Source organism: Solea senegalensis, linkage group LG8, assembly GCF_019176455.1.
Source record: "Solea senegalensis isolate Sse05_10M linkage group LG8, IFAPA_SoseM_1, whole genome shotgun sequence".
Classification (NCBI taxonomy): domain Eukaryota; kingdom Metazoa; phylum Chordata; class Actinopteri; order Pleuronectiformes; family Soleidae; genus Solea; species Solea senegalensis.
This window is the reverse complement of record NC_058028.1, coordinates 6,653,217-6,679,066: the sequence shown is the minus strand read 5'-3', so window position 1 is coordinate 6,679,066 and position 25,850 is coordinate 6,653,217. Positions and strand designations below refer to the sequence as shown.

Sequence of the window (25,850 nt, the reverse complement as noted above, 5' to 3'; positions counted from 1 at the left end):
TAAGAACCAGAATATAATACAGCATGAGCTTTACATTAACAGTATACATCATTCCTATCAAATAATAGGTTTAGTAGGTTATGCACTTTTTAAATTGTTACGAATGACAATATTTTCTTATGTTAAATAACGTTCTTTTATAATAAAAAAAGTCAACATTGGCTGGGAAAACTTTATGCATTATTGTTATTATAATTATTTTTTTGCATTGTCTCTGTCAAATAAACCAATGAATGTATAGAATTTACATTGTGTAGCTTTGCATAACTAGGTGTATTATAATATTAGAAAAAAATATTTTATTTTTTCACAGAGATTGGGGTTATTTTATTGTTTTACTGCCATGGTCACCTCAGTATGGGGAAATATGATGCGATTCTCATCCACAACTGTTCACCTGTAAATTGATTGGTTTGTCGATTTTTACGCAAACATGAATATTACACGCTCATTTTGATGTCAATGTTACATGTAATGTAATTACAATGTAATAACATGATATTCTGAATTTTTTTAATCATTATTTTTTTGACCTGCACTTCATCTATTTTCTTGTGCAAGATAAGAAAATACAATTTTTATGAACATCATTTTTTTTTTATTAGATTCAGATTTTAGCTGAACACAGATGGTTCATCTTAAACGCCCCCTGCACCCCATTATCCATGTTGCGGGTTGACATGGTGATGTCACATCTCAGCACTCAAGGCGCCAAGCATGATGTATATGTCTGTTAACACGGCAACAATAACAGTGGCGACACTGACAGCAGGGGATATAAGCCTCCCAGGGTTTTGACAGGTTGCTGTGTGCACAGTGAGGCAGAAGATTTCAGCTGAGGGGAAATTGAGAGTTAGCCACACATGCAAACAATCGACCACACAAAAAAAGCAAAGATTGTTTCAGATTATGGATGCGTCTAATGTGAATGCGCTTTTATTCATTTCTACGAGGCAGTCGGTATCTTTGAGCTGCTGAGAGAAGCATATTTAGCTGTCACCAGAGTCATCACAAAGCAAAACAAACTGAGTCTGTAGGCGCTAACAGCCACAGAGAAAAACTAGAGGAGCTCTCTGAACAAAGAGCTTTGAATATTTTGTTGTCAGCACTCGGCAGCAAGAAACTGCAGCCTAAAACCATCTATTGTTATTCTGATAAACATTCCACACAGTAGTACACAAAAGTGAGCGGAGGTGCAATATTTCAGCCCAATTCCCATCTGCGCCAGACTTTCTGCAGCTTTGCCCTGCAGTAAATCACCTGCATGTCAGGAGGGAGTGGAACTGGGATTCTCACTTCCTTTGGAGACTGACAGCTCCATCTTTTAAGCGGGATTGGTCATTTACAACAAAACTGACGTAAATAGGATATGACAGAATATCATCAAATTTCCTCTCACCACTAAAATAAGCCTGAATGCTTGGGTATGATTCAATTCCCTCTCTGCCACAGCTGCTGTCAGAAACTTCTATTCATCTCCTTTTTCATTTTCTGTTGTAACCGAGAGCTGTCAAGGCCTAGGGGGCTGCGCCGGGCCTTGGCTTTGCCTGTCTGTGTTTATAATTGCACTCTGTCAACACTGTCCAGTGCGAGTCAACTGCGCGGTCTGTTATGGCAGCTTCTGTGTACTGATTTCAACACATGCCAGCTGCGAGACAGTTTGTATGTCATTACTGTGCGACTATAGGAGGCTGCGGACACAAAGGTTGCAGCCATGAGCTTGTGGGTGGAATGAAAATCATCTGAAAGGGATCAGAGGGGACTGTGGAAGTCAGATTCTTCCTGGCAACATGAAGCTCGGTGTTGAGAACCGCTGGCATGGGAGCGTGGGTATGTGTGTACATGCCATGTATGCAAAGGCCGTGGGGCAAATTGAACACACAGAGCAGCTGTTTACCAAGTTATGTAGAATAATTCATCACAATGACATCAGATTTCATTTGTAGATAGATAAGATAAGGTAATCTTTTATTCGTCCGACATGAGGAAATTTGCAGTGTTACAGCAGCCAACAATCACAGACAGAAATAAGGCAAGGAAATAAAGACAGTTCAATACTATTAAAAACACTTCTAACATGACCCCACACACTGCTATAATGATATTAAAAGAAAGTGTTAGACTAAGAATGAATTAAAAGGGGCAGAATAACACTGTTTCTCAAAGTACACTAATGTGCAGTGGTAAAACTCAACTGACTTTCCGTATAATTGAGTCATTTTGACCTGCCCTGCTGTGTCTGTGCAGCGTCTGTGCAAATGTGTCCGGGCTGAGTGACAGAGAAAGAGAGGCCACTTCATCATGTCTGGACTTGTCAGGAGTCAGGGGAAGATTTTTGCTCTCTTCTTTAGCTCCGACACCTGCACTGAGGACCTGTGTGATGTGGGAGGCAGCTCAGGAAATAGGGCAAATGTGTCACTGCCTGCATGACACCAGCGAACAGAACTTTTGACTCATGCTTATACAGGGAAGGAAGGGAGTGTGGGATATTTTTTTGCACCGCGGTGGGTAGATAATATGGTATCATGTCCAGTGTGGAAGTCAGTGGGCAGTTTCTTTCCTCTCCACCAGCTCCTCTTCATATTTTCACGCTCCACTCCGTTTTTGTGGACAGAATCTGTCCGACACATGGCAAAACAGATTTGATTTCTCCACCGTAATGATGGGCTTGAGTGCATAGTGTCCTCCCTCTTCAGTGGTGCAAGCCACAAGAGGGAGACAAAGATTTTCCCCCGTCACATTAACAGTCAAGCCTCTGCTGTACAGCTACACTTGTGCTTGCTTTCCATCTTCTGTTAGTCATAGTGTGGGGAGGCTGGAGCTGTGATTACAGAAATGCAGGAGGAGGACGTGTTTAAGACATTTTAGATAGATATATATATATATATAGATAGATAGATAGATAGATAGATAGAGAGATAGAAAGATAGATTGATAGGAATAAGAAATGCAAAATATGAATGAAATATTAGAATAAAGAATAAAAAATGACCAAAATGTGCAAGTGAATAATCCAATTTGAATATCTGACAAAAATGTCATGTCCCCACATTATTCAACCTGAAGGTCCAACCCACGCGGAATCTTTCTTTTTTTTTTCTTTTCTTCCCCCTTTTCATCTGCCCAGAATGACACGCTCCACGTCCATTTAAAACCTGGCAAAGGAATTCCTGCAGAGACGTGAGCCAATGAGCTGCGAGGAGGGCGTGACTCTGCTTACTCCAACAAAAGCAGGAGTATGAAGTTTAGGTTATCAGTGCTCAGCTGCTGAGGGAGAATGGTGCACCTCAGTGTGAACGCGCGCGTCTTTTTAATACCATCCAATTCTGGGCTTACATTCTCGCAACTTTAACCGCCGCGGGTGACTACTCAGTCAACACGTTGCGTGTGGAACCGCAGAGGACACGCGTGGAACTTTGCGCGCGCGCGCGCACCCAAACCCACACATACTCTCTCTCTCTCTCACACACACACACACCACACAAATGGCTTGGATTATCCCCCCGCTGCTGCACGGCTCTGGCTCAGCTCTGATTCTGCTCGCGCTGATTCTGACAGGTGATGCGGCGGCGCAGGTTTTTGACAGCTATGGATTATCTTACGCGCTGAGATCGGAGCTGACAGAGGACACGATACTGGTCGCCAATAACGGGATCCGCGTGCCTTTCGGGAGATCGGTCTTTGTTGATCCCATCAACGATCTGGTGATCCAAGTTCAGCCCGGTGATCGATGCAGCATAACAGTGCTGGACAGTGACCCGCTGTCCCAACGGCCTGGACACCTGTCTCCCAAAAAGTTTCCCTGTGAATTTGGCCCCAACGAGGTGAAGTACTCTCACTTCGGCTCCAGGAGTCCCCCGAGGGACAGAGTGAGATTACAGCTCAGGTATGACACCCCGACGGATACCATTATTATACCTTTCATGATGGAGGTGGAAGTCATTTTTACGCAGCTGGAAGTACTAACCAAAAACATGCCACTCACCGTGGAGAGGCTGCTCGGCACAAGTAATCCCATTGATAGAAGAATTTTAGAATTTACCTTTGATAGAAGAGCACAACAATGCAAAATAGCTTCTCTTTCCAGTGGCAGTGTGTTGCCCAGGTATGGCCAACTCGTGGATGAGGACAGCCTGGGAACAATGGTGGACTGTGATGAGTTTATTAAAATGAACATCCGTTATGAGCACACTTTTGCTTTGAAGTCACCAAGCCGAGATTATATTCCCATGCTTGTGGAGTTACATGATAAGGAAGGCAATTTGCTCAAGCAGGAGTTTTTCCAAATTTTGGTCCGGATTAAAGAGGGAGAGGAGAACACGGCCCCTAAGCCCAGCTTTGTGGCAATGATGATGATGGAGGTCGACCAGTTTGTAATGACCGCGATAACCATGGACATGCTGGCCGCAGAGGATGTGGAGTCTAAAACTGATGAATTAATTTTCAACATCACATCCCCGCTCTCCTTTGAGGAGGGCTACATAGTGAGCACGGATGATAGGAATTTACCAATCACCTCGTTTTATCAGGGGGACCTCAAAGACTTGAAAATCGCCTACAAACCCCCTGCTGTGGATTCAGACACTGAGCGGATTTTCCAGATTGAGTTTGAGGTTGTGGACACAGAGGGGGCAGTGTCCGATCCTTTTGCTTTCATGATTGTTGTTAAGCCAATGAACACGTTAGCCCCTGTGGTGACGAGAAATACTGGTCAGTTACTCTATGAGGGTCAGTCCAGACCTCTGTCTAGCTCACAGAATTTGGAAATCAGCGACGAAGACAATTTAGATCGAGTCAAAATCACTGTCATTGATGGGCTGAGGCACGGAGAGTTAACTGTTTTGGGCTCAAGGAGGAAATTTTTCACCCCAGCTGACCTAGACGCTGGAGTTGTCATTTATCAACACGATGGCAGCGACACGTACAGTGATAATATCATTTTCAGAATGACAGACGGCACAAATGAGGTGGAATTTCTGTTTCCCATCACTGTTGTGCCGACCGATGACGAGGCTCCCATAATCAACGCTAACACTGGTTTGATTTTGTTCAAAAACCAAATGTTGCCCATCTCCTCTCTCATGCTCAGTGCAGCAGACATCGACTCAGAGGATTCTACAATTAAATTCACAATAGGGCCTCCCTTTTCTACAATTGGGCAGGTGCTGCTGCGTCAGTCTGAGGCCCCGGCAGACCCATCAACATGGAAGTTTAATACAGACGATGAAATGTACGAGAAAGCAGTGACTGAATGGCTGCAGGAGGACATTACCGACGGCAAACTGTTTTACAAGCACATTGGGCCCCACAGCAGCAGCACTGTAATGGATCAGTTTGTGTTTAGAGTTCAAGATGACAATGACCCACCAAACCAATCAGGCGAGAGCGCATTCATTATCAAAATCCTCCCTGTTGACGACCTCCCACCTGAACTCTACCCTGGCACGACTCTGCAGATGACTGTGCATGAATATCAGCTCACGTACTTCCGAAAGAAATTCCTACATTACACGGACTTGGACTCGGAGGACCGGGACCTGAGATACACAGTCGTCCAGCCACCGACCGACACAGATGAGAACAACCCTGTTGTTCTGGGAGCTCTGGTGTTAACAGAGAGGCCAGACACGGAGGTCGCAACTTTCACACAGGCACAAATTAACCACCACAAAATAGCGTACAAACCACCTGATCTAGAGCTCGGAATTACCTCTCACGTTTTGCAGTTTAAGTACACTGTGGAGGACGTTTCTGGAAACAACATGGAGGGGGTTTTCACTATATTTTTAAAGCCTGTGGATAACAAGCCGCCTCAAATAACCAATTCTGGGTTCACTCTGCTAGAACGTGGTAGACATATCATTACAACGGCTGAGCTTTACACCTCAGACACAGACACAGACAGCCAACAGATAGTATTCACTGTTACGCAGCCGCCACTGCATGGTCAGATGCAGTTTACATTTACTGGCATGACAAAGGGGGATACTTTCAAACTAGAGGATATTAGAAATGACAGAATTTCGTACATCCATAATGGGGATGAATCAACAACTGATTCAATACAAATTGATGTCAGCGACGGGATCCACGTCGTCCCAATTACTATAAAGATTAATGTGAAGCCAGTGGACGATGAGACTCCTACTATCAGCCTCCCAGCTGGCACAATTGGCTCCTATATTGATGTGCTGGAAAATGGAGCAACAGAAATCACGAGTAATGTAATTCAGGGACGAGATGAGGACACGGACGACCTACGTTTGACCTTCATTGTTGAGGACCCGCCGTCGTTGGGTGAAATCCTGGTGAAAGGTGTCCCTTCTGGCACATTCACTCAAGCTGATATTATTAATGGCTTTGTGGTCTATGCTCATACTAGTGGGGAGGTAGGCTTTACCACAAAGGAGGACTTTTTCAATCTCACCCTGACAGATATGTCTGACGAGTGGACAGTTGGAGGAAATAAGATCACAGGTGTGAGAGTGCACGTAACTATTCTTCCTCTGGACAGCCAGGCTCCAGAGATCTTTGTGGGGCCGCAGTTCACCGTTGTCGAGGGAGAGAAGAACGTCATTCATATTCTTCACATACGCGCTGACGACGTCGACACCCCCTATGATGACCTCCTTTGTACAATCATTGTACAACCGACATCGGGGTATGTGGAGAATATCTCCCCAGCCCCTGGCTCCGAGAAATCCAGGTCTGGGACGGCCATTAGTGCTTTCACTATCAAGGACATCAGACAGAATCACATTTACTATGTTCAAAGCATTCACAAAGGAGTCGAGCCGGTAGAGGACAGGTTTACATTCAGATGCTCTGATGGCATCAATTTCTCTGAGAGGCACTTTTTCCCCATCTCCATAATCCCCTCTAATGATGAAAAGCCAGAGATTTACATGAGAGAGTTTGTAGTTATGGAGGGCATGAACATAGTCATTGATACTCCCATTCTGAACGGTGCTGATGCGGATCTCCCCACCGATCAGCTCACATTCGTTATCAGCAAACCCCCCAAGCATGGATTTATTCTCAATCAGCTCACCACTGGCACCGTTCCTGTCTTTAACTTCACCTTGGATCAAATCAGGGAGGCCTCCAGCATCGTGTATGAGCACGATGACTCAGAAACCACAGAGGACAGCTTTGATGTTGTTCTCACAGATGGAAAATTCAGCGTGGAGAAAACAGTGATTGTTATGATTATCCCCGTGGATGACGAAACCCCAAGGATGGCAATCAATGACGGACTTGAAATTGAAATAGGGGACGTGAAAATCGTAGACAGCAATATTTTAAAAGCTACTGATTTGGACTCTGACGACAGCACGTTAACTTACATTATTCGCTACGGGCCAGGTCAGGGATATTTGCAAAAAACTACACGCTCCGGGACGTTGCAAAATATCACAGCTGGAACGAACTTCACGCAGAATGATTTGGATCAAGGTCTGATTGTGTACATCCATAACGGACAAGAGGGGATCCGAGACCTCATCAAATTTGATGTGACCGATGGCATCAACCCATTGATTGACAGATACTTTTATGTGACAGTGGGTGGCATTGACATGGTTTTCCCGGACGTGGTCAGTAAAGGTGTGTCCCTTAAAGAAGGTGGCAGGGTCACTCTGACCACAGACCTGCTCAGCACCAGCGATCTCAACAGCCCAGACGAACATTTGGTTTTCACAATCACCCGAGCTCCAACGAGAGGCCACTTGGAGTGCACCGACGCACCTGGGACACCCATCTCATCCTTCACACAGCTCCAGCTGGCTGGCAATAAAGTCTACTACATTCACACGTCTGACGATGAAATGAAAATGGACAGCTTTGAATTTGAAGTAACCGATGGGTACAACCCAGTGTTCCGCACGTTCCGCATTTCCATCACCGACGTGGACAACAAAAAGCCCGTGGTGACGGTGCATGGCCTGGTGGTGACAGAAGGGGAGAACAAGCTCATCACGCCTTTTGAGCTCACAGTGGAGGACAGAGACACCGTTGACCGCCTCCTAAAGTTCACAGTCACTCAAATCCCAGTTCATGGTCGCCTGCTCTTCAACAACACCAGGCCTGTCTCCTCCTTCACAAAGCAGGACCTGAATGAGAACATGATCAGCTACAAACATGATGGCACAGAGAGTGCAGAGGACAGCTTCTCCTTCACTGTCACCGATGGCACTCACACTGACTTCTTCGTCTTCCCCGACACAGTATTTGAGACAAGAAAGCCCCAGATAATGAAGATTTCAGTCCTCCCAGTGGATAACGGGGTGCCACAGATTGTCGTGAACAAGGGCGCACCAACTTTGCGGGTCCTGGAGACGGGTCACCTGGGGTTCGTTATCACCAGTAAGACCCTTAAAGCAGAGGACAGAGACAGCATTCAGAACGCCGTCACCTTTAGGATTACTGTTGCCCCGGAGCACGGCTACGTGATCAACCTCAGCAAAGGAAATGCCACAGTCACCACTTTCACTCAAGGTAAGCGAGCTACTTCTAAATGCTTTCTAATCCTGTGACATCCTGTTTTGATTTTTCAGCACAGCAGAGACTCACAGTGATGACAGCTTTTAATTCTCAGAGTTATTGGTGTCCTTATTTTACATTCGCTCACTCTTCTTGAAGTATTACCCTCTGTAGAATGCTGATTTCAAACATAAAGGTTTTTGTTTTCACTCGAGAGAGCGAGTCTATTCTCCGAGATGAAGTATGTCAGTGCCTCAGGCTGAACAGCTCTCACTAGGGTAGTGCATATTTTGAACGATACCTAATGTATTTGACTTTGGAAATGATTTTTACATTAGTAGTGTGATTTTTTTTTTTTTTTGAATGCGGCACCAAGATCATTTCAGAGATTATGATGAATAATGCTGAACATGCATATGTCAGAGGGAGGGAGGCATGGAAGTCCTGGCCTAAATCAAACCACTGCAAACTCTAGTCATAGTGGAAAAAAGGTACAGATCAAACAAACGAGAGGTGGTGACTGGGGTCAGTGGTAAATATTAGGCTGGCAGCACCGGTGTGCAGTCAATACTCACACATTGCCTGCTTGCATTCACTGAGTCACTGTGAGATGATTTCCCCAATAGTTCAATATTTCAAGAGGTTTCACAAGCGTAAACAGATGGTAAATAAAGACACCTTCTCCTGGGCATTTGAAAATTGTGGCCATGCATTTTTATGCGTCAACCCTTGGAAGGGATAAGTTTTGACATCAAATTTTGAAGATAGAAGAGGCTGTAAACTTAACTATCTTCTTGATCGAGGGCTATAAAGAACCCGCGTCTTAACGCCACACTATTGGGGTGGCAAACAGAACTATGCGCTTGAGCCCCAAGTGTCAAGCCATTCTTTATGATCGCTGTCATACCAAAGCCTTTTGGATATACAGCCCTTGTTACCAAGCTTCCCCTTTCGCATCCACGTGACACTGTGCAGTGTGCTTGTTTCATTCAATCACACAGACCAATAACAAGTCTCAGGCGTGGACATTGACCAATAATCTGACTGGAAGCAATCTCAATCTCAAGCAGACTCATTTTACCACATCATTAAAGCCAAACAAGTGACAAATGCATCTATCGTTTCAGCTGAAATTGATGACATGAGCATCTGCTACGTTCTGAGGGATGGTGACAATGCTACAAGTGACATCTTCTCTTTTTCCATTGTGGACAAAGGTAAGTTTAGCATTTAAACATTTCCCTTACGCACAGCTCTTTCTTTTGACTTGCTTTAACATACAGTGTATATATATATATATATATATATATATATACATATCTATTTTGTTATTGACTGAGTATTTATTTATTGCTTTATATACAGAGTTTTATAAAACTCCATGCAGAGAAAACGAAACGGTTGCTTGTACTTCCCGCCGAGTCTAATTTAGCATAACTACTGTGTAAAAGGTGTGTGCACAGATAAGAAGAATTTATACATGGATTCCCATTTTTTGCACGAGTACGTGAGAGAGCGACCGTTCAGTGGATGAGAAATGAAGAAAGTCTACTATTTACAGATAACTCTCGCGTGCGCCGCCAAAGATTCAAATGTCACAGTTTCCCGGCTTGTTTACCTCATTATCGGAACATTCATATTTTGTCTTACTGTGTAGTATACTGTAGGTAGCTCAGAGCATATCACCCCCCCCATGATCACCCATTCTTTTTTTCCTTCCAATCTGGGTACACAAAGTGACAATTTGAGTAATTAGGAGAACAGTCAGCAAAGCCCCGTCTTTCAGCTGCAGATATGTAATCAGGAACGAGCTGAGTGAATGAATGCACAGAGGCATTCGTGGCAGTGTTGTTGATTAGCAGAAGCAGCGTGCCTGACGGTGTGCCCTTTCTGTTACCCTTCAGTGGTGACGAGTGAGCACAAAAGATCTCTCTATTCGGGGCCCTCTTTTCCCACGAGCACCTCGAGGGCCCCCTGCATGTATCCTCATTTCTCTCTCTTGGGACTAATTTGTGGCTTTGCTCAAAGAATAGGTAAACATCATTGCCAGCAGGTGGATGGGTGTGCTAATGAGAGATGATAAAAGTACACAGGACAGTGCTTCACCTGAGCTGCCGTTCACTCCTTTGTTCTCGAATGACGTTCAATCAGTCCCTTTGTCACTGTCTCAATCAGGTTATTTGTCACGGAAACGTCTTGTTGTCGCTCTCCCTGTCAAGATCCTTTTCATTCTCGCATTCTTAATGCTCGATCCTTGAATCCCAAAATAGCCGTTTATCATCCAAGCCTGTTAATTAAAATTATTTTCCTGCACTCCTGCAGTAATTTAAATTACTTTTAGACTTGACAACAACACACTGCCCTCAATAACAACTCGGTGTTATTAAAAAAAAAACAAAAAAACCTTTGCAGTTAGACACATTACTTGTCTGCAAAATGTCATCTTTGAAATTGGATTGTGCTTCATAGTTGCACCTAAATTGCTTGACAAAAAATGACGCGGAGTCTTATTGGATGACCCAGCCGTAAGAAATCGACACACACCGCACTTCGGCTTGTGAGGCAGACGGTGAACATTTTTTAATAACATTTAAGCTGTGCTGGTGGCTGCCATAAATCCCCAGACGGAGCCTCCAGCTCTTTGAGCAGTTGTGTTGCATAGTGTACGCTGGCACACAGCTGTACTCTGTCATGTTCAGCAGTGGGAAACATTCTCCTTCTCACTTCAAGTTCATTGGCAAATTTACCAACCGCACCCGGTGTTTTTCAGGGTGAAAAGTTGCTTTTGATGTTGCAGCTGCTTAGCGAGTTTAAAGGAGGTCTGCGTGGACAGCTGTGCTGAGCTGTGAGCGTGCACGCAGTGACGCTCCTGCTATCACCTGCTGATTTACTTGCGTATATGAATAAAGCCATGGACGCAGATAATGATTGTATTGTTTTATTATTCAATGTATTTATACATGTTGTCCAAAAACGGCACACAATCTCCAATCACAGAGAGATTTAAGCAATTCTAGATTCATCCAGTAAATAGATACGGCTTGGCACGACTGTTCAGTGTGATACATATACTGTATAACACAACCTTGAATACCTGTGTTGGTGTTGTCCTTTACCTCATTTGAACAACTTTAACAGCTGTTAATAAGACATCTGTGCTGATGCAACCAGCCGTTAAAAAAGAAAGAAGAAACACACTCCCAATGGTGTGGCAGACATTTGCAGCCTTCGGTGACATCATGGTCACAGGATGGCGGGTGCAAACATTTCTCTTAACAGCATGTGGCCTCTATCTTTGAAGAATTAACATCAGATTTTAGGGTTTTTAGAGATTATATAGCAGTTCATTTTTTTCCTCATCTGATTCCAGTGATTTTGGCCAGTATCAGACTGTGTATCGCATTGGCTCATCTCTACCAGGAGACATGCTATTTTCAAAGATGTATTAAATGTGTAAAGCAAAACTGAGCACCAGCATATCAGACAAGAACAAGTGCTATTGTTTCCGCACGCACATGGGTAAAAATAGATCATGAAAACACGAGTCCAGGAGGAGAGGAGGCTGTTTTTTTTCGCTCACCGAGAAGGATTGCCTTCAGACGGAGGCTCTGAACTGCTCTCTGTGACTTCCGCGCGGCTCGTTACCCACCGCGTCATAACGTGAACACGGGATGTTGTGAGCAGCACATCGTGAACTCTAGAGCTTCCAGAGCAGAGCGTGAATATGACGAGGGGCTCTTCAATTGTGCTTGTCTCTTGACCACGGCAAAAAAAGCCATCGGAACTCTAGGGCTCTGGGCTCCAGTGGTTTCCCGTAGGTACTCGAATGCTACAAGAGGCTCAATAACAACACTCATAAAAAGAGAATGAAGGATATTACCTTTATATAATATAACATAATATAATATAATATAATATTCGTCCCCGTCAGGATTTGGCATTCGTACGTCTCATTACCGTAACGTCTAGACCTTCTGTGATCTGGGGATCTGTCAGCTGAGATTGGCACAGCACCCTTATGTGGAGGATAGAGTGGTAGAAGATGGATGGATGGATGGAGCTTTGCTCCCTTATAGTTGTTATTACGATAGCCTGTAGGACTTCCGCGGAACGACGGCGGTTCACCAGCGTGTCACACGTTTGTGCCGTCAGCTTCTCCGTACCGTAATTCCTAAACGGCTGAATAACTGGGAAAAGGGTCAGAAAGGGGCAGAAGCACTCACTATTTTAACATTTCTTGACAACTCAACAGCCATTAGATCAAAATGTATCCAGGCATTATGGTAATAAGAGGGTTAAACCTGAAACAACTAGAAAAGTAATATGGCGGAAGCTGGAAATAACAAACTTCACAAATATTAGGCACTAAATAATTGTCACCATTTTCTTCTTCTCTCGATTATTCAGCTTTCTGTCAATTTGACTGCTGTCGTACGTTTATCTTTTGCCGCTGCCTCCGAATCATCACTGCATCACACAAATGGCAGTTATTGGGATTCTGCTGGCTGCGCTGTCAATTGCAAAACCAAGCTGTTTCACCACCTGCTCTCATTACTAGGAAGACACTAGTTTAACCACGGCATGTCTGCTTCACAAAGGTAAAATCAATGGATACCGTGGAGCCATTCATTACACCCTGCTCGAATACTCATAGCGGCTTGACAGCGTTGTTTTAGCTGTTGATCCGTTTCCCAGGTGGATGGATTGTCTCAGGACTTGGTACAAGGCACAGGCTCAGCTCTCACATTAAGCTGCAAGGCCTGAGTTCTTCCTGGCAGCGATGCCTTTGCTACTTGAAGAGTCATTTGAACTGTAAAATGGTGTTCCCAGGGCACAGATTTATGCCTTTGTTGGACCTGGCCTACTTTCGCCCATTGTTTGGCACAGTTATCAGCATATGTAAATATTGGCTGCAAAAACTGACCTGTGCTTTTTTTTGCCCATGACACTTAGATATTTCAGAACTGCTAAAAGTGTCTTGATAAATGTTAGACTTGTAGACAAGTTGCTGTTTCACTCTGTTAACTTATTACACAAAGAAAAGTACTAGACTGGACTTTCCGCCACAAATAACAATGTGGCAATTAGGCTGCATCCCAAAATGCTTATCCGTTTTAATTAGTGCGTCACACAATAACAGGATTTGCAGCGTGCGTGCCGCTACATTCGACTTGTTATTGGTGAAACAGACTTCAGATTAATACAGAATTCACATCAAAATGATGCTGCCCATTGTTTTAAATAGACAATAACTGTATAATCACGGGTAATTTGTGGAGCCTCTGTGCCATTTTTCTCATCATTGTCTCCGGTTGAGTTTTTCTTTTTTTTTCTTTTCCATTTCACAAAACTGCCACCGCTTGCAGTCACAAATTGTGCCAAAAACGAGATGACAGTGCTTGTTTTCTCAGCGCCGCTCGCGTGTGCTCGCTATTTGTCTAGGTTGTCAGGGCTTTGAATGAATAATCACACAGGAGTGAAATTACACTTATTCATTTGTGTTGGAGAAACATCACACCTGGACAGCAACATCATGAACGGCTGTGTGTGTGGGGCCAGAAACCTCTGTAATTACTTGGAAAGTGTCTTGTTTAGAACTAAATTGGTGCGATCGTGTGTGTGTGTGCGTGTGTGTGTGTGTGTGTGTCGAGGGGGCTGCTGTCATTCATTCTAAGACAGTTAATTGCTGTGCTTCAGCAGACTCCAGCCCTCCCCTTGTCTCCTAGGGATTCAGGGGCATTCAGGTGAGCTTACCTGAGCACACACACACACGTCTCTGCATTCCCAGGCAGTTGTTTGTGGAGCAGAATCTCTGTCTGCCTCCGGCCAGTCAGTCAGCGTCAGGGATGATACGACTGACAGATACATACTGCTGTGGTCTTTGTTTTTCATTCCAGCTACTCCCTCATTTTTTTTTTTTTCTTTCACTGAAATATAAGAAGGCACCAAGAGATAATTGATTTTTCGTTTCATAACAACGCACTCCTTATGAAGGAGGTCAGAATTTCAAAACTCTCCACGTATTACACACGTGACTTGCGATACCCGTAGCAAAATAGCAATATGGGATTTTAGGACTTATTGTCCCATTGTCCTTAATGGGAGCAGCAGACCACAATAAAATGCAAAAATACCACAAATACCACAATACCACTTTTTTTGTGTCCGATACGATACCGATATCACAAACGCGAGTATCTATCGATATCGGTATTAGTCCCATACAGTCATTTTAGCACATTCATGGGCTATGAAGCACATTTGTGCTGAGTCATTTCAAAGACATAATTCTCCAACTGTGTAACAAACATTGTTCTCCCAAAAAGAATAAATAAACATCTGTCTGGTATCTGATCCACTGATTTCGACCAATATCGATACCGATACCTATATTGACCGATACCAATTCCCTTCCCTAGAAAAAACTAAAGACACATTGGCTTTCAGTAGTTGGTGTACTGAATATTTCCTTCCTCACTCTGATGTGTCATAGGAAAGTTATAGCAGAGACAAAAAACACACAAAAAAAAACGGTTGTTACCTTAAATAGAAATACAGATTCTATGCATATAAAGACGTTTTGGCTAATGTAAGTAACAACATATACAACATACATACATTTTATTCAAGAATATTATATTTTTCATCTTCTAAAGGTCCAAGTGTGTAAAATGTTGGTGAAATTATTTTCATGTGGCTGATATTGAAGATGAAATAATACGTGTAGAATCACATGATCTGTTGTTGTTTTTCAACACCCCAGATTGAGCCTTTTATATTCATATCAGGGTCAGATCGACGCCCACAATGGACAAACTAAAGACTTTTTACTCATTTCTGTACATAAATGTATGTCGTCCAGCGAGTACAATAGTTCTGTTTTGTTTTAAATTGCTCTGCACTGTACAACACGGATCAAATTCCTGACTGGATCATCCTCTTACACGGAGAGGAATGTTTCCCCTCTTTCTTTGTAGTGCACGTCCACAGCTCCCCTTCTCTCACCAGACATGTTTTGTTTGTTATTTTGTCTCCGTGTAGCAAGATAACTTCAGGTCTCTGTGAGTACCCCGACCTAATAAATCCTCCCAACCGTTTCGGCCTGCACGAGCATCTGCTGTTGTAAATCATACACACCGTCCATGTTATCCGTGTGTTATCGCTCGTCACGCTGAGTGCATACTAGAGTCCATTTCTCTTGTTCCCCTCTCCTGTCTAATCTCAGGTTAGGTGGGATTATCTTTCTTCCCGTAGCGTGCTAGAGCACAGCTAAAGTAAGCGAAAAAACATGCACTGACATGCCATTGTGAGGCTGGAATAGACTTTGTGTATCCTATAATACCCTTCATCACACAGCAAGTGATGACTTTGCAGTTTCACTCTGTGTTTCTATCCTGTTATTAATGAAATTGTTTCCTCTACACTTTTCTTGCGGTGCACAACATCCCTCCATATGCATGAAATGTGCTGCAAGCTCCGGCTAATTACATAGCAGGTCCAGTTGTTGTGTTTTTTTAAAGGGGTTTTATAGTGTCACGGTCCATCTGGGCTGCGGGTCATAAAACTATCAGGAAGTGATTTTATTGTTATGGAAATTATTTTTGTGATAAAACATTTGGGAGTTGATAACAGGGCCATTCCTGGTTAGCAGCTGCTTCACGCGGGGATGAAAAACTGAATTACAAAGAGGATTTAGGCTAATCGTTTTAGATGCAGAGTGATTTGCATGGCTCACTGGTCCCTGATATCTTCACTCGCTAACTTTGAGTTATAATGCTCTTGCCGTCTGCATTGCAGTTACACTCGCAATGTTTATTACCCAACATAATGAGGTGTCTCTGCACATTTTCACCATGATCTGTGTGTCTGAGAAGAGCAGAAAGTATCGCTGGAACAGCCTGCTGCTCATCTGTGACAGATCTGAGCCAGCGTAATTCATGACGTTTTATTGTCTCCACTGAAGTGGAGATTTGCTCATGCAAGTGGCAGCCCACTGTGGTGTCACCCATTGATTTGAGGACTGCTATTTTGAAGCTGGGATAGTAAGGTCTCTGGCGAGCTCCAGCATGCCATGCTGTGTATTTTTCTCTAAATGAGACCGTCGTTTACAAAAGTGGATGCTTTTCTAAATCAAAGAAAACCTGAAACTAATTTCCTCAGGATTAAACACAAGATTAGGCTCCTTTTCTCATACACTTGCATATAAAACCGTCATTTTGCGACCGGTAACGACACCCCCCCCTCCCCCGATGACCCATCGCCACAGCACATTTTAAAACACTTTCCCATTTGCTTCCCTTTCTGGGTTCAGAGAACACGTTCATTAGTTTTCTAAACAGTCTGTGTGGTTTAGCCTTGATTTCTCTGGGCTTTTGTTTGTTGGAGTACCCTCAGCTCGGCTCTTATTTTATGCATCTTTTCATTCAAAGCTTTTACTCTTCGCCGCAGATTAATGTCAGTGTCAAATTAAAGTGTCAGAAAAGCCTCCTCTGCTATCTCCGACGTGTGAGCTGGAAACGGAAAAGACAAGTCCTAAATGTGTTAAGGAAAGATATTTATTTCAAAGAGCAGTGGCTGTATTAAGTTTATTTTACATGTTGGCGAGGGTGGTATAAAATATAGAATTTGGGCTCGAGTAAAGAAGCATTAAACTCTTAATTTTCCCTGTGGAGAACAGAGGGGAAAGCCTGTTTTAATAACCTCTTTCCTCTGTTTTAATGTGCTGCTCAAGTAAGTGCTCGGAGCCAAGGTTAATAAAGCCAAGGCAAATTCCCAAAAGTATAGAAAGCCCAGGCCCAGGCTTGTTCCCTGGATGATGATATGTGTCGTCATACCTGCCTTAGGATATCACTCTACCAGAACTGAGGTTGTTCAAGCACTGATGCTGGAGAAAATCCTCCTTTTGTGGACAACATGTGCAGGGTGAAGTTTGCGTTATCAGTTCAGTTCTGACAGTCAGGTCTCCCATCAACCTCACTAACCCCTGAAGAATACTTGTACAAAATACACATCACTGACGACGGGAGAAGAGGAAAAAAATATATGTGAGGAATGGAAAGCTTAAATGCTCAGTGAAATGAGACTGGGAAATCCAAATTAAAGTCTCGGTGGCAGATGTCAACATTTCCAACTTTACTCGCTTGCAGTGTGCGCCTGAAAACAAAGGTTTTGTTTTGTTTTGTTTCAAAAATACCCTAAGAGGCTCAGAATACAAACTGTGCTTTCTTTCTTTTGGGCAAAAATGCAGTTGAAAAATAAGTGGTATAAAAGTTTTGAGCAAAAACAACAGATGCTTTTTCTTGTATGAGTTAAAACTGGGGGTTAAAGCAGACGTCAGTTTAGTGGTGAACATGTTTTAGCTGCAATTTAACACAGTCGATTTCATATGGGAAACTCGTGGAGACAATCTTTCACGGGCACAGACCGAGGAGATGTGCCGAGAGGATTTTCATGACCAGGGATTTTCTGTTCACTAGATTTCTACTTATATTTCTGCAAAGAGGTGATTCAGTGATGAATGAAATGAGGTCTAGTCAAATGTCTTTTATACCACTGGCCAAAAATTGCAAAGAGATGGTAGTGACTTGTACGGTGATTACACCACTTGCTGCAGATATAGAACGTTCAACAAAAAAAATAAAAATGAAGTGACACAGCATGCAGTTCACATTACACTCTCAAACCTATGTATACGTACAGTGCACAGACGTCTGTACAGCCCGTCCTTCACAGCAGCGGTCTTTTTTAGTGTCTCGTTTGATTGTGGGCCATTATAATTACAACAGTGTGTTGCAATTATTTTATGACAAATTTGACATTCCCAGAGAACAGCAGGATGTTTGAGTTAGCGGTGCGACAATCGCTGCTGTGACGTCCCTTTTTTCTACACTGGCAGTTTTTTTTTTTTTTCATCCCTTCAATTTTAGCAAAATCACTCTAGATAATGTGTTTTTGGCCCCTGGAACCCAGCGCTGGTTCTGGAGCTGCTCCTTTCAGCTGTGCTGCATGATACGTTTGTGACAGCTTGGCTAAGGCTGCATGTGGTGTCACTGCTGCATCCAGCGGAGCCAGAGTTTGGGGATTGGTTCATATCCACTCTTTTTATGCAGAAACATTCACACGCAGCATCCAGCATATAGCTGTCTGAGGGCCAGCTGTCTGATGCAATAATCAGAGATGAAGCTGGCACGGCTAAAATGATGCATTAAGATGCTGGGCATGAGCTATAGTTAAACTGCTATCTGCAATGTCTTTGCTCTCAGGCGGTTGTCTCGTGATTTGGAGTGCAATGGTGGGTCAGGGAAGACAAAGCACAACCTCAATCACTTTATTCAGTACGTGACATTCGTGTTAGTGCTATTAGACTTTTAAAATACATGTGAAAATGTCATAGTCAGACTAATAAATCCAGATCCTGCAAATGGGAGTCAAATTATATAGTATATATGTTCAGGTGGACTTAAATGGATGTTCTTCCCACGTGCATGAGGTCCCACCTTTAGACTTGGACCTGGAAATAATAGGAATAACACTACATACAGTGAAGAAAAACATTTTCATACTGATGAGGAGACTGAGTCCATGCTCAAATGAATGAATATTTCAGAGTTCATGAATGGTTGAAAAATGCGGAAAGGCACTCGACGTGGTACCAACTAAACTGAACCAGAAACGACCAACTACTCACATATTATCACCTCCTCGTGCAGCAGAGGCAGACACACGTCGTTCAATACAGCGATTTCCCACTTGTCCTCGTATACTGAGACAAATACAGCAGTCCCATTAAATGGCCCAGGCTACAGATCAGTCTGTGTATGTAAACATACTTAAAGACATTTCAGTTTGCCAAGAGAATAAAAATATGTGTGTGTACAGAGGGAAACTGAAAGTCTTTCACACTTTGAAACAGACTCTCCGGGGAGTCTTTTCATTCCATAAACTCAAAAGGGGAACGCACATGTAGTCTTGGGACTAGCAGGGCTCTTGTCACATAAAAGGTGCTGATGAAACCCTTTGGGGAGTCTGTGTGTGGATAAAGCTCCATCAGCTCCAACAACCCCCTTCCTCCACAAGTGGAGTCTGATCGGCAGGATATGACAATTCATCTCGTTGACAAATGGGAGGGAAGAGCAGCCAGAGGAGATGAAAGATACAAGTGCTCTGTTGGTCCCGGTACTGATGGGGGCAAAGCGTCAAGCTGCTTCCTGTCATCTGCACTGATTGCATGCATGTGCTGATGTACACTTCTCTCTGCAAACACCGCCTGTGTTGACAGGCTGCGAGGGCTCAAATGTAGCAGGTGAGCACCTCAGGCACTCAGTCTAGTCTGCATCTGATTGGAACTTTATTTATTTTTTGTTTATTTTCTCAACGCGTCATTAAGAGTCAACAAAATACTGTGTGGCGCCGGCTCGTACGTGAAGTCTGTACCCCACATTTTCTGCTTATCTAAAAATACATGACGGCCTCAAACTGTGCGGCTGTGCGAGTCGCAGAACATTCCTGTCTGAAACGCGGTGTGTTCCCCCTCAAGCAGCTACAGTGTGTCTCTGAAAAGTCAAACTTTTCACATGAAAAATGGTTTAACAGTTGCAGCGCTTAAAAGAGCTGTCATCAGGTGTCTCGCAATGCAATATTTTATGGTAAAATGTAGCGGCCCCCATGTGAATCAATCAGTTATGTGGTGTGTTCGTTTTTTTTTTGTTTTTTTTTCAAAGCTGTTAACCGTCTTATGTTCCAATTTCATTGTGCACATGTAGAGAGAAGAGCTTAAAAAGACTTCCGGGAACAAGCAGGGAAGAGTTCAAAGCTTAGATCAACCCTCCCCCCCATGAAGAACACTGATGAATGCTATACAGCCCATGTCTGGACTTATCTTAGTTTTGGAGGACTCGGGCTTGAAGTGAAGAGTTACATATTAACAAGCAAGTGCGGAGAGGGAAACAAAGAGTAGCCACAGCTACAGACAACTGACAAGTCCGAACAGAGGTTACATTTAGCCTCTCAAATCCGTAAGTAATTGGCTGACACCATTGCAATTGCTCTGTTGTTACTGCTCAATGAGCCATTGGCAAGAAGAGCCCCCCCTCCCCCCCAGCATATAGAGCTCCTTTTCCACTAACGCTGCTCGACTCGACACAGCAAGGTTATTTTGCTTTTCCATTAGCGATAGTACTTTTTTTTTACCAAAAAATCAAAGTGAACAATGCCGAACTGTAGATCAGTTTTAACAATCCTGAAAATGTGGGTTAATCTCCAACAATTAGCGAAGGAAATGTTTAACATGTGTAACAGAGGAATCTGGTGTATGTAGTGACAGCGCTGCTCAAAGCCGATCACAAACCCTGGCGCTGTATTCCAGTTCAGTGACTGTGCCAGACGAAGTCTATGCTCCGGTCATGGAGGAAGTGACGATTCATTAACTGATTCTAATGATTCAGTCACACTGAAAACAACCGCTTTACAAGTCACTCATTCGTTTGTGTGTCGTGCGTAAAATGAAGTGACAGCAGTTTCATGCAGCCATGCTGTTGTGACTCCGCCCACGTTGAGGAGCTACCAACGCGCCGAGGCGTGGCAAGGCGAGCTGGGACCATGTCGTGGAAACGCTGCACAGTGTTTCATTACTGGGGGAGAACCATCAGGGGCTTTACACACTCCTAAACGTGTGTAAAGGTCATTCTGTGTGACAAAGGTCGCAGATAAAGCTGTGGGCAACAATGCAAATTCTGCAATGACATTTTGCTCCCTTGTCCTTCAGATCTAATAGTTTTCAGCGTCTATGAAAATAGAACTCATCACTTCTTATGACTTAATTTAAATCCTTGTGGGTTCGCGGTGCTCTGCTCCTCACTCCACACTGTGCATAACGTGTTATCACTTTGAACGTCACGGCAGCTCCGATGCAGAGAGCAGCTCTTTGAAGCTTGTGATGTTTACCTTGTGGTGAGAGTTTCTGACACATTTGATCTGAGACAAATTTTCAACGTGTTGTTTGTTTTGTGAAGTATCCTCGTTGTGAGCTGTACTTGTCTTCATCAGTGAGCTTCAAACAGGGAGCACTGCAGTTCTCTCCAATGCTGTTAACATGTGCAGCTCATTTACACCAACATTAGGAGGAATAAGCTGACATTTGGACTGCTAAAACTTTCACAATCTGCACTAAACATTTTTTGCTAACTCCGGTGCCGGTGCAGATTTGGGTGAAAAATAAGCTAGTTAGTCAGCGACTGTGTTTAGTTGTATTTAGTGCAGACTTGTTGACCTGGAATTGTGTGACGACATAAAAGTTCATTGTTGTTTTTGACAAATGGAAGTGGAGTTTAACATCCATCATTTATCTGTCTGTCCGTCTGTAATATTGATCATTTTAGGCTTGAGTGCTTCTGGTATGGGAGGAAGTCAGAGTACCTGGAGAAAACACATGCACATTCCACAGTAGAGGTCTACAGGTTCATACCCAGAGCTAATGTGAGGCAGTGGTGCTATTTTCGCAATTTGAGGTCTTGCAACCGGATATCAGCTGTCAATCATATTGGCGTCCAACCGTAGGTGCTGTGCTTTATTATCTATTGTCCTCTAAATGGCAGCATCATTTACAAAATTGACAGCAGGTGCTATTGAAGAAGACCTGAAACTAGTGATTGATACCAATAACTCCTCAGGAAAAGGTTTAATGATGTTGTAAATCAAGTGAGAAGTGGCTCATTTTCTTCCTTTTCCTTGCAACCAGCAGAGTTTCCCCCTGGGGTCTATTCCATATATTCTTACTTCCTGATTATCTTCACCCAGAAACCCGTTCCCCAGCAAAAAGTACATCTTTTTTTTGTTTGTTTACAAAAACTGTTTACATCAGAGCATAACATCATCATTTTAATAATCACGTAATGTAGAACATGTTTTTCTTTGCACCGGTGTAGTTTCACTCACTCATCTTCTACCGCTTTATCCTCCACGTGAGGGTCACCACAGATTTCATCACAGTGCAAGTGTCTGTTTCTCCACTAAAACATGTTCCTGCATGTTGTTTGTTTCCATTGTGACACTCACATTGTACCAAAGTGGATTAGATCTAGTGAAAAATAGTTCATGTTGATGTTTTGAGTGTGTAAATGAAATGTTGCTCGCATCCTTTAAAGTCATCTCCTTTCAACATACTGTTTTTTTTAACCTAGTTTCTTTTTACAGTGCACAGGCTAATCTTCAGTCCGATTTAACGAGAGGGAGACAATAACAACAATAAATCCTTAGATGTTTTCTCACTTCTTTTCAAGAATGCAGACTAGCACACTTATCTTTAACGTGCAGGCCCGCACAGTTGTACTTGAAGGCTCCTTTTCACCACTCATGGACAAAGAACCAAAGAGTCATTTAACACTTCTTTAGAGAATTACCGTTGCAGCTTTTCAGGCAGCATTTCCCTCTCAGGCAAAAGCCTTTTCTACATGTGAGGATTTGCAAGTAACAACTGTGAAATGCAGCTCTAACATGTCGTTAGAAATGAAACCGGCCCTGAGAATAGACCTGACAGACACCCGGCTCTATTAGTATGGAGCTCGCGAGTCTTTGGGACTGCGCTGGGGCTTTATATTCTATGGCCTCACAGTGCTGCTTTCAGCAAACAGTCCACCATTATTCGGTCTGACAAGAGAGCAAACACTGTGCATTCAGGGGTCAAGAAAAAGCCCCCCCCTTCCATCTTGCATCCTTAGGCTGCTTTGTTTTCTCACACATTTTCTGAACTCCTTGTTTCCTCTTGTTAGTTCCTTGTTAGTTCTTTTCTATTCGGTCACCAGCAGCAGTGGTCACATGTAATACATGCAGCTGCAACATTATAAGCCTTTCAGTACCAGGGATGAGTGGGATCTTTTTTCTATATATCGATCTTAAAAGTCTGTAAGGAATGTAAGAATTAGTCACACTGTAGCCACTGGAGGACTCCTCCGCTCACCTTTCCCTCTCTCAAGAAACTATAGCGGCCTTTGCATACCAGAAAGGATGTTGCTGCCTCGGCAAAGTGAGGCCCCGTTCGTTCATTTAGTTTATTGATGAACAAAGTGTTATTTTTATGCTGCTACAAATGAAACCCTTGGCATAACTAATTTGTCAAAACACCCAATGCCCTTACTTTACCTTTTACCTAAAGTGAGTGTGCTTTGTAGTTTATATTTCTTTTTGTACCAATGTGTTTGTTATACACAGGTATCATTAAATTAAAAGGGGTTCCTCACAAAATTTCCATTACCATGAAATGGCCTGCCTCGTTGCAAACAGGTTTCTCTTCGTATATATTACTTTCCTCTTTCAGGAGTGGTCCACGGATAATTGCCAACGCTGTTTCACAAACTTTGGACTCACACTGTACATACAGTGACTGACTGGTAATGAGTGAGAAACTCTCCATTTTTTAAATCCTCTGTGACCTTTATCTGCGAATGCAGACGAAAAAAAAAAAACCCTGCAGCTGCTAATTCAGCCTTTTGTTGTTATTTCCTCTGCCATGGAGCGCTCAGGCTTTTGCTTTCCAAACCCTGTGGCTGACTGTTAATTAAGACACTTGAGGCTGCATCATTCTTTGACTGACAGGAATGCCATTCAAGGGCAACCAGGGAATACTTGTCTGACCTCACCCACACAATCAAAGCAAGCAGAGCCCTCAGCAACAACTTTAATACCTGTTTTGCTGCTGCTCTAGAAACTCAAGGTCGGTTAATTGATTTATTTACTTTCTTGCGCACAAATACTGGCGCATCAGATATTTCATCTTTTCAGTGTTAATACTCAAGTGTTAATACACGGTGTAATACTCATCATTCTTTTAAGCAAGGTCAGAAAAATGGTCTCAAAGTGATGTCGAATTTTTCTAAAGGGGATTTACATAAATCATGATCTTTTGAATCAAAGCAGACTTTTCTGAGTCCTGACCTCAGATACTCTGCAGAACACACTGTTTCCCCCAATTTGGAAATCAACAACTTGCGACCTTCGGCCACTCGCTAATTCTGAGGTGTTGTGGAAGATTCAGTTTCAACTCTTCTTTCCAGGCAAGGCTAATAGGATTACACTTAAAAACTTAGGATCATTGAATGTACATATGTGACTCCAGTAACTGGTATGTTGACCCTTGCAAATATCCAAAGATCTGTTTATTTTTGTTTCTGTAGTTTTGAGATTTCTTTTGTGGATTCATATTTTTCAACAGATTGATTTCAGTTAAAAAAAAAAAGAAAATCTTTCCAGGCAAAGTATTCCCGTGTTGGTTTTCTGCGAGTTTTCTCTAGCAAAGTGACAGATGACATCATTTGTAGCAATGTGCGAGGACACTGGAGCGTAAAGCATGATACCCAGGACGGGAGTGACCTTTCCTAACAATTGTTTTGTACAGTAGTTCCTCTGCCACATCGCTGTCCTTGCATAAAGGAGCCCCTTCTGAAATTGGAGCTGTGGGAATTTTTCTCTGGGAATTCCTTCCAAGGGGAGGGGCTTCTTTGTCGGAACAAAGTGGTGGTTTATCCTACAACCGCGTGCTAAAATTTTAATTAATTCACAGAAAGTGTGGCGACAGTATGGTTTCCTTTTGATAGTCGTGCTTTTCGAGGACAACATTATAAAAGTGCTTTAAAGGCCCCTTTAAAAGGCTAATTTAATTGTGACCTGTAAAGTCAAGTGCTGTCTACCTTAAATACATTTCTGTGGATGTTGGCTAGCAGCGCAGCATTTTCAAAAATGCATTTCTGTCCTTGATCTCGTGAACTATTCTATTTCTGTGCTAATCCGACCATTGCAGGAGTTATTTGCCGGTCTGCTTCATTTGATTTTTTTAATGAATATGATTTATTCCTACACTCTTAGAAATAATATGATCCCAAAAGCCTAAATAGAATTGAATCCTGTTCCCTCATGCGTAGCATGTTTCTGTGGAAATTAGCCATAAGTCACACATGTGAAAAGACAAATGTATTCCTAATACAGCTATTGGTAATTTACAAAAGTTGTTTCTTACTTTGTATTCCGTATTTGAAAACAGTACAGAGTTAGCTCATTTCTATAGATTTGAAAAAGGTTTACCTGCTGAGAGAAAAGCTTTTCATGCTTTAAGCCCTGCATTGGCTGCCTGACCCAAAACTTTTGTCTGGAAAGTGCCTTTGGCCTTTTCTTTTTCTTTTCTTTCCCTCAAATATCTCCTCAGAGCGACCAGTGTGTCAGAGTGGACGCGGAGGCGACAGCGTCCAGAGTGGACCCTGCAGAGTGTCCAGATTTACAGCTGAGCGATTCCCTTAAAGGCTGTGCCTGTAGAGAAAGGGTTTAGTGCGTGTGAAATCTTAACAGTTCTAAATCTTTCAAGCCGAGGCCAACTCCCCGCCCGT

General features: G+C 43.1%; 1 protein-coding gene across 1 annotated transcript in view; it reads left to right on the top strand.

Moving 5' to 3' along the window:
• The first annotated feature begins 3,276 nt into the window (after nucleotides 1-3,276).
• The window catches only part of frem2b (FRAS1 related extracellular matrix 2b), a 67,708-nt gene continuing 45,134 nt past the window's right edge, over nucleotides 3,277-25,850 (top strand). Inside the window, exons 1-2 of the mRNA XM_044032016.1 lie at nucleotides 3,277-8,496; nucleotides 9,609-9,698. Of these exons, the coding sequence (XP_043887951.1) occupies nucleotides 3,486-8,496; nucleotides 9,609-9,698 (5,101 nt within the window). The 5' untranslated portion in view covers nucleotides 3,277-3,485. The remainder of the gene's footprint in view (nucleotides 8,497-9,608; nucleotides 9,699-25,850) is intronic.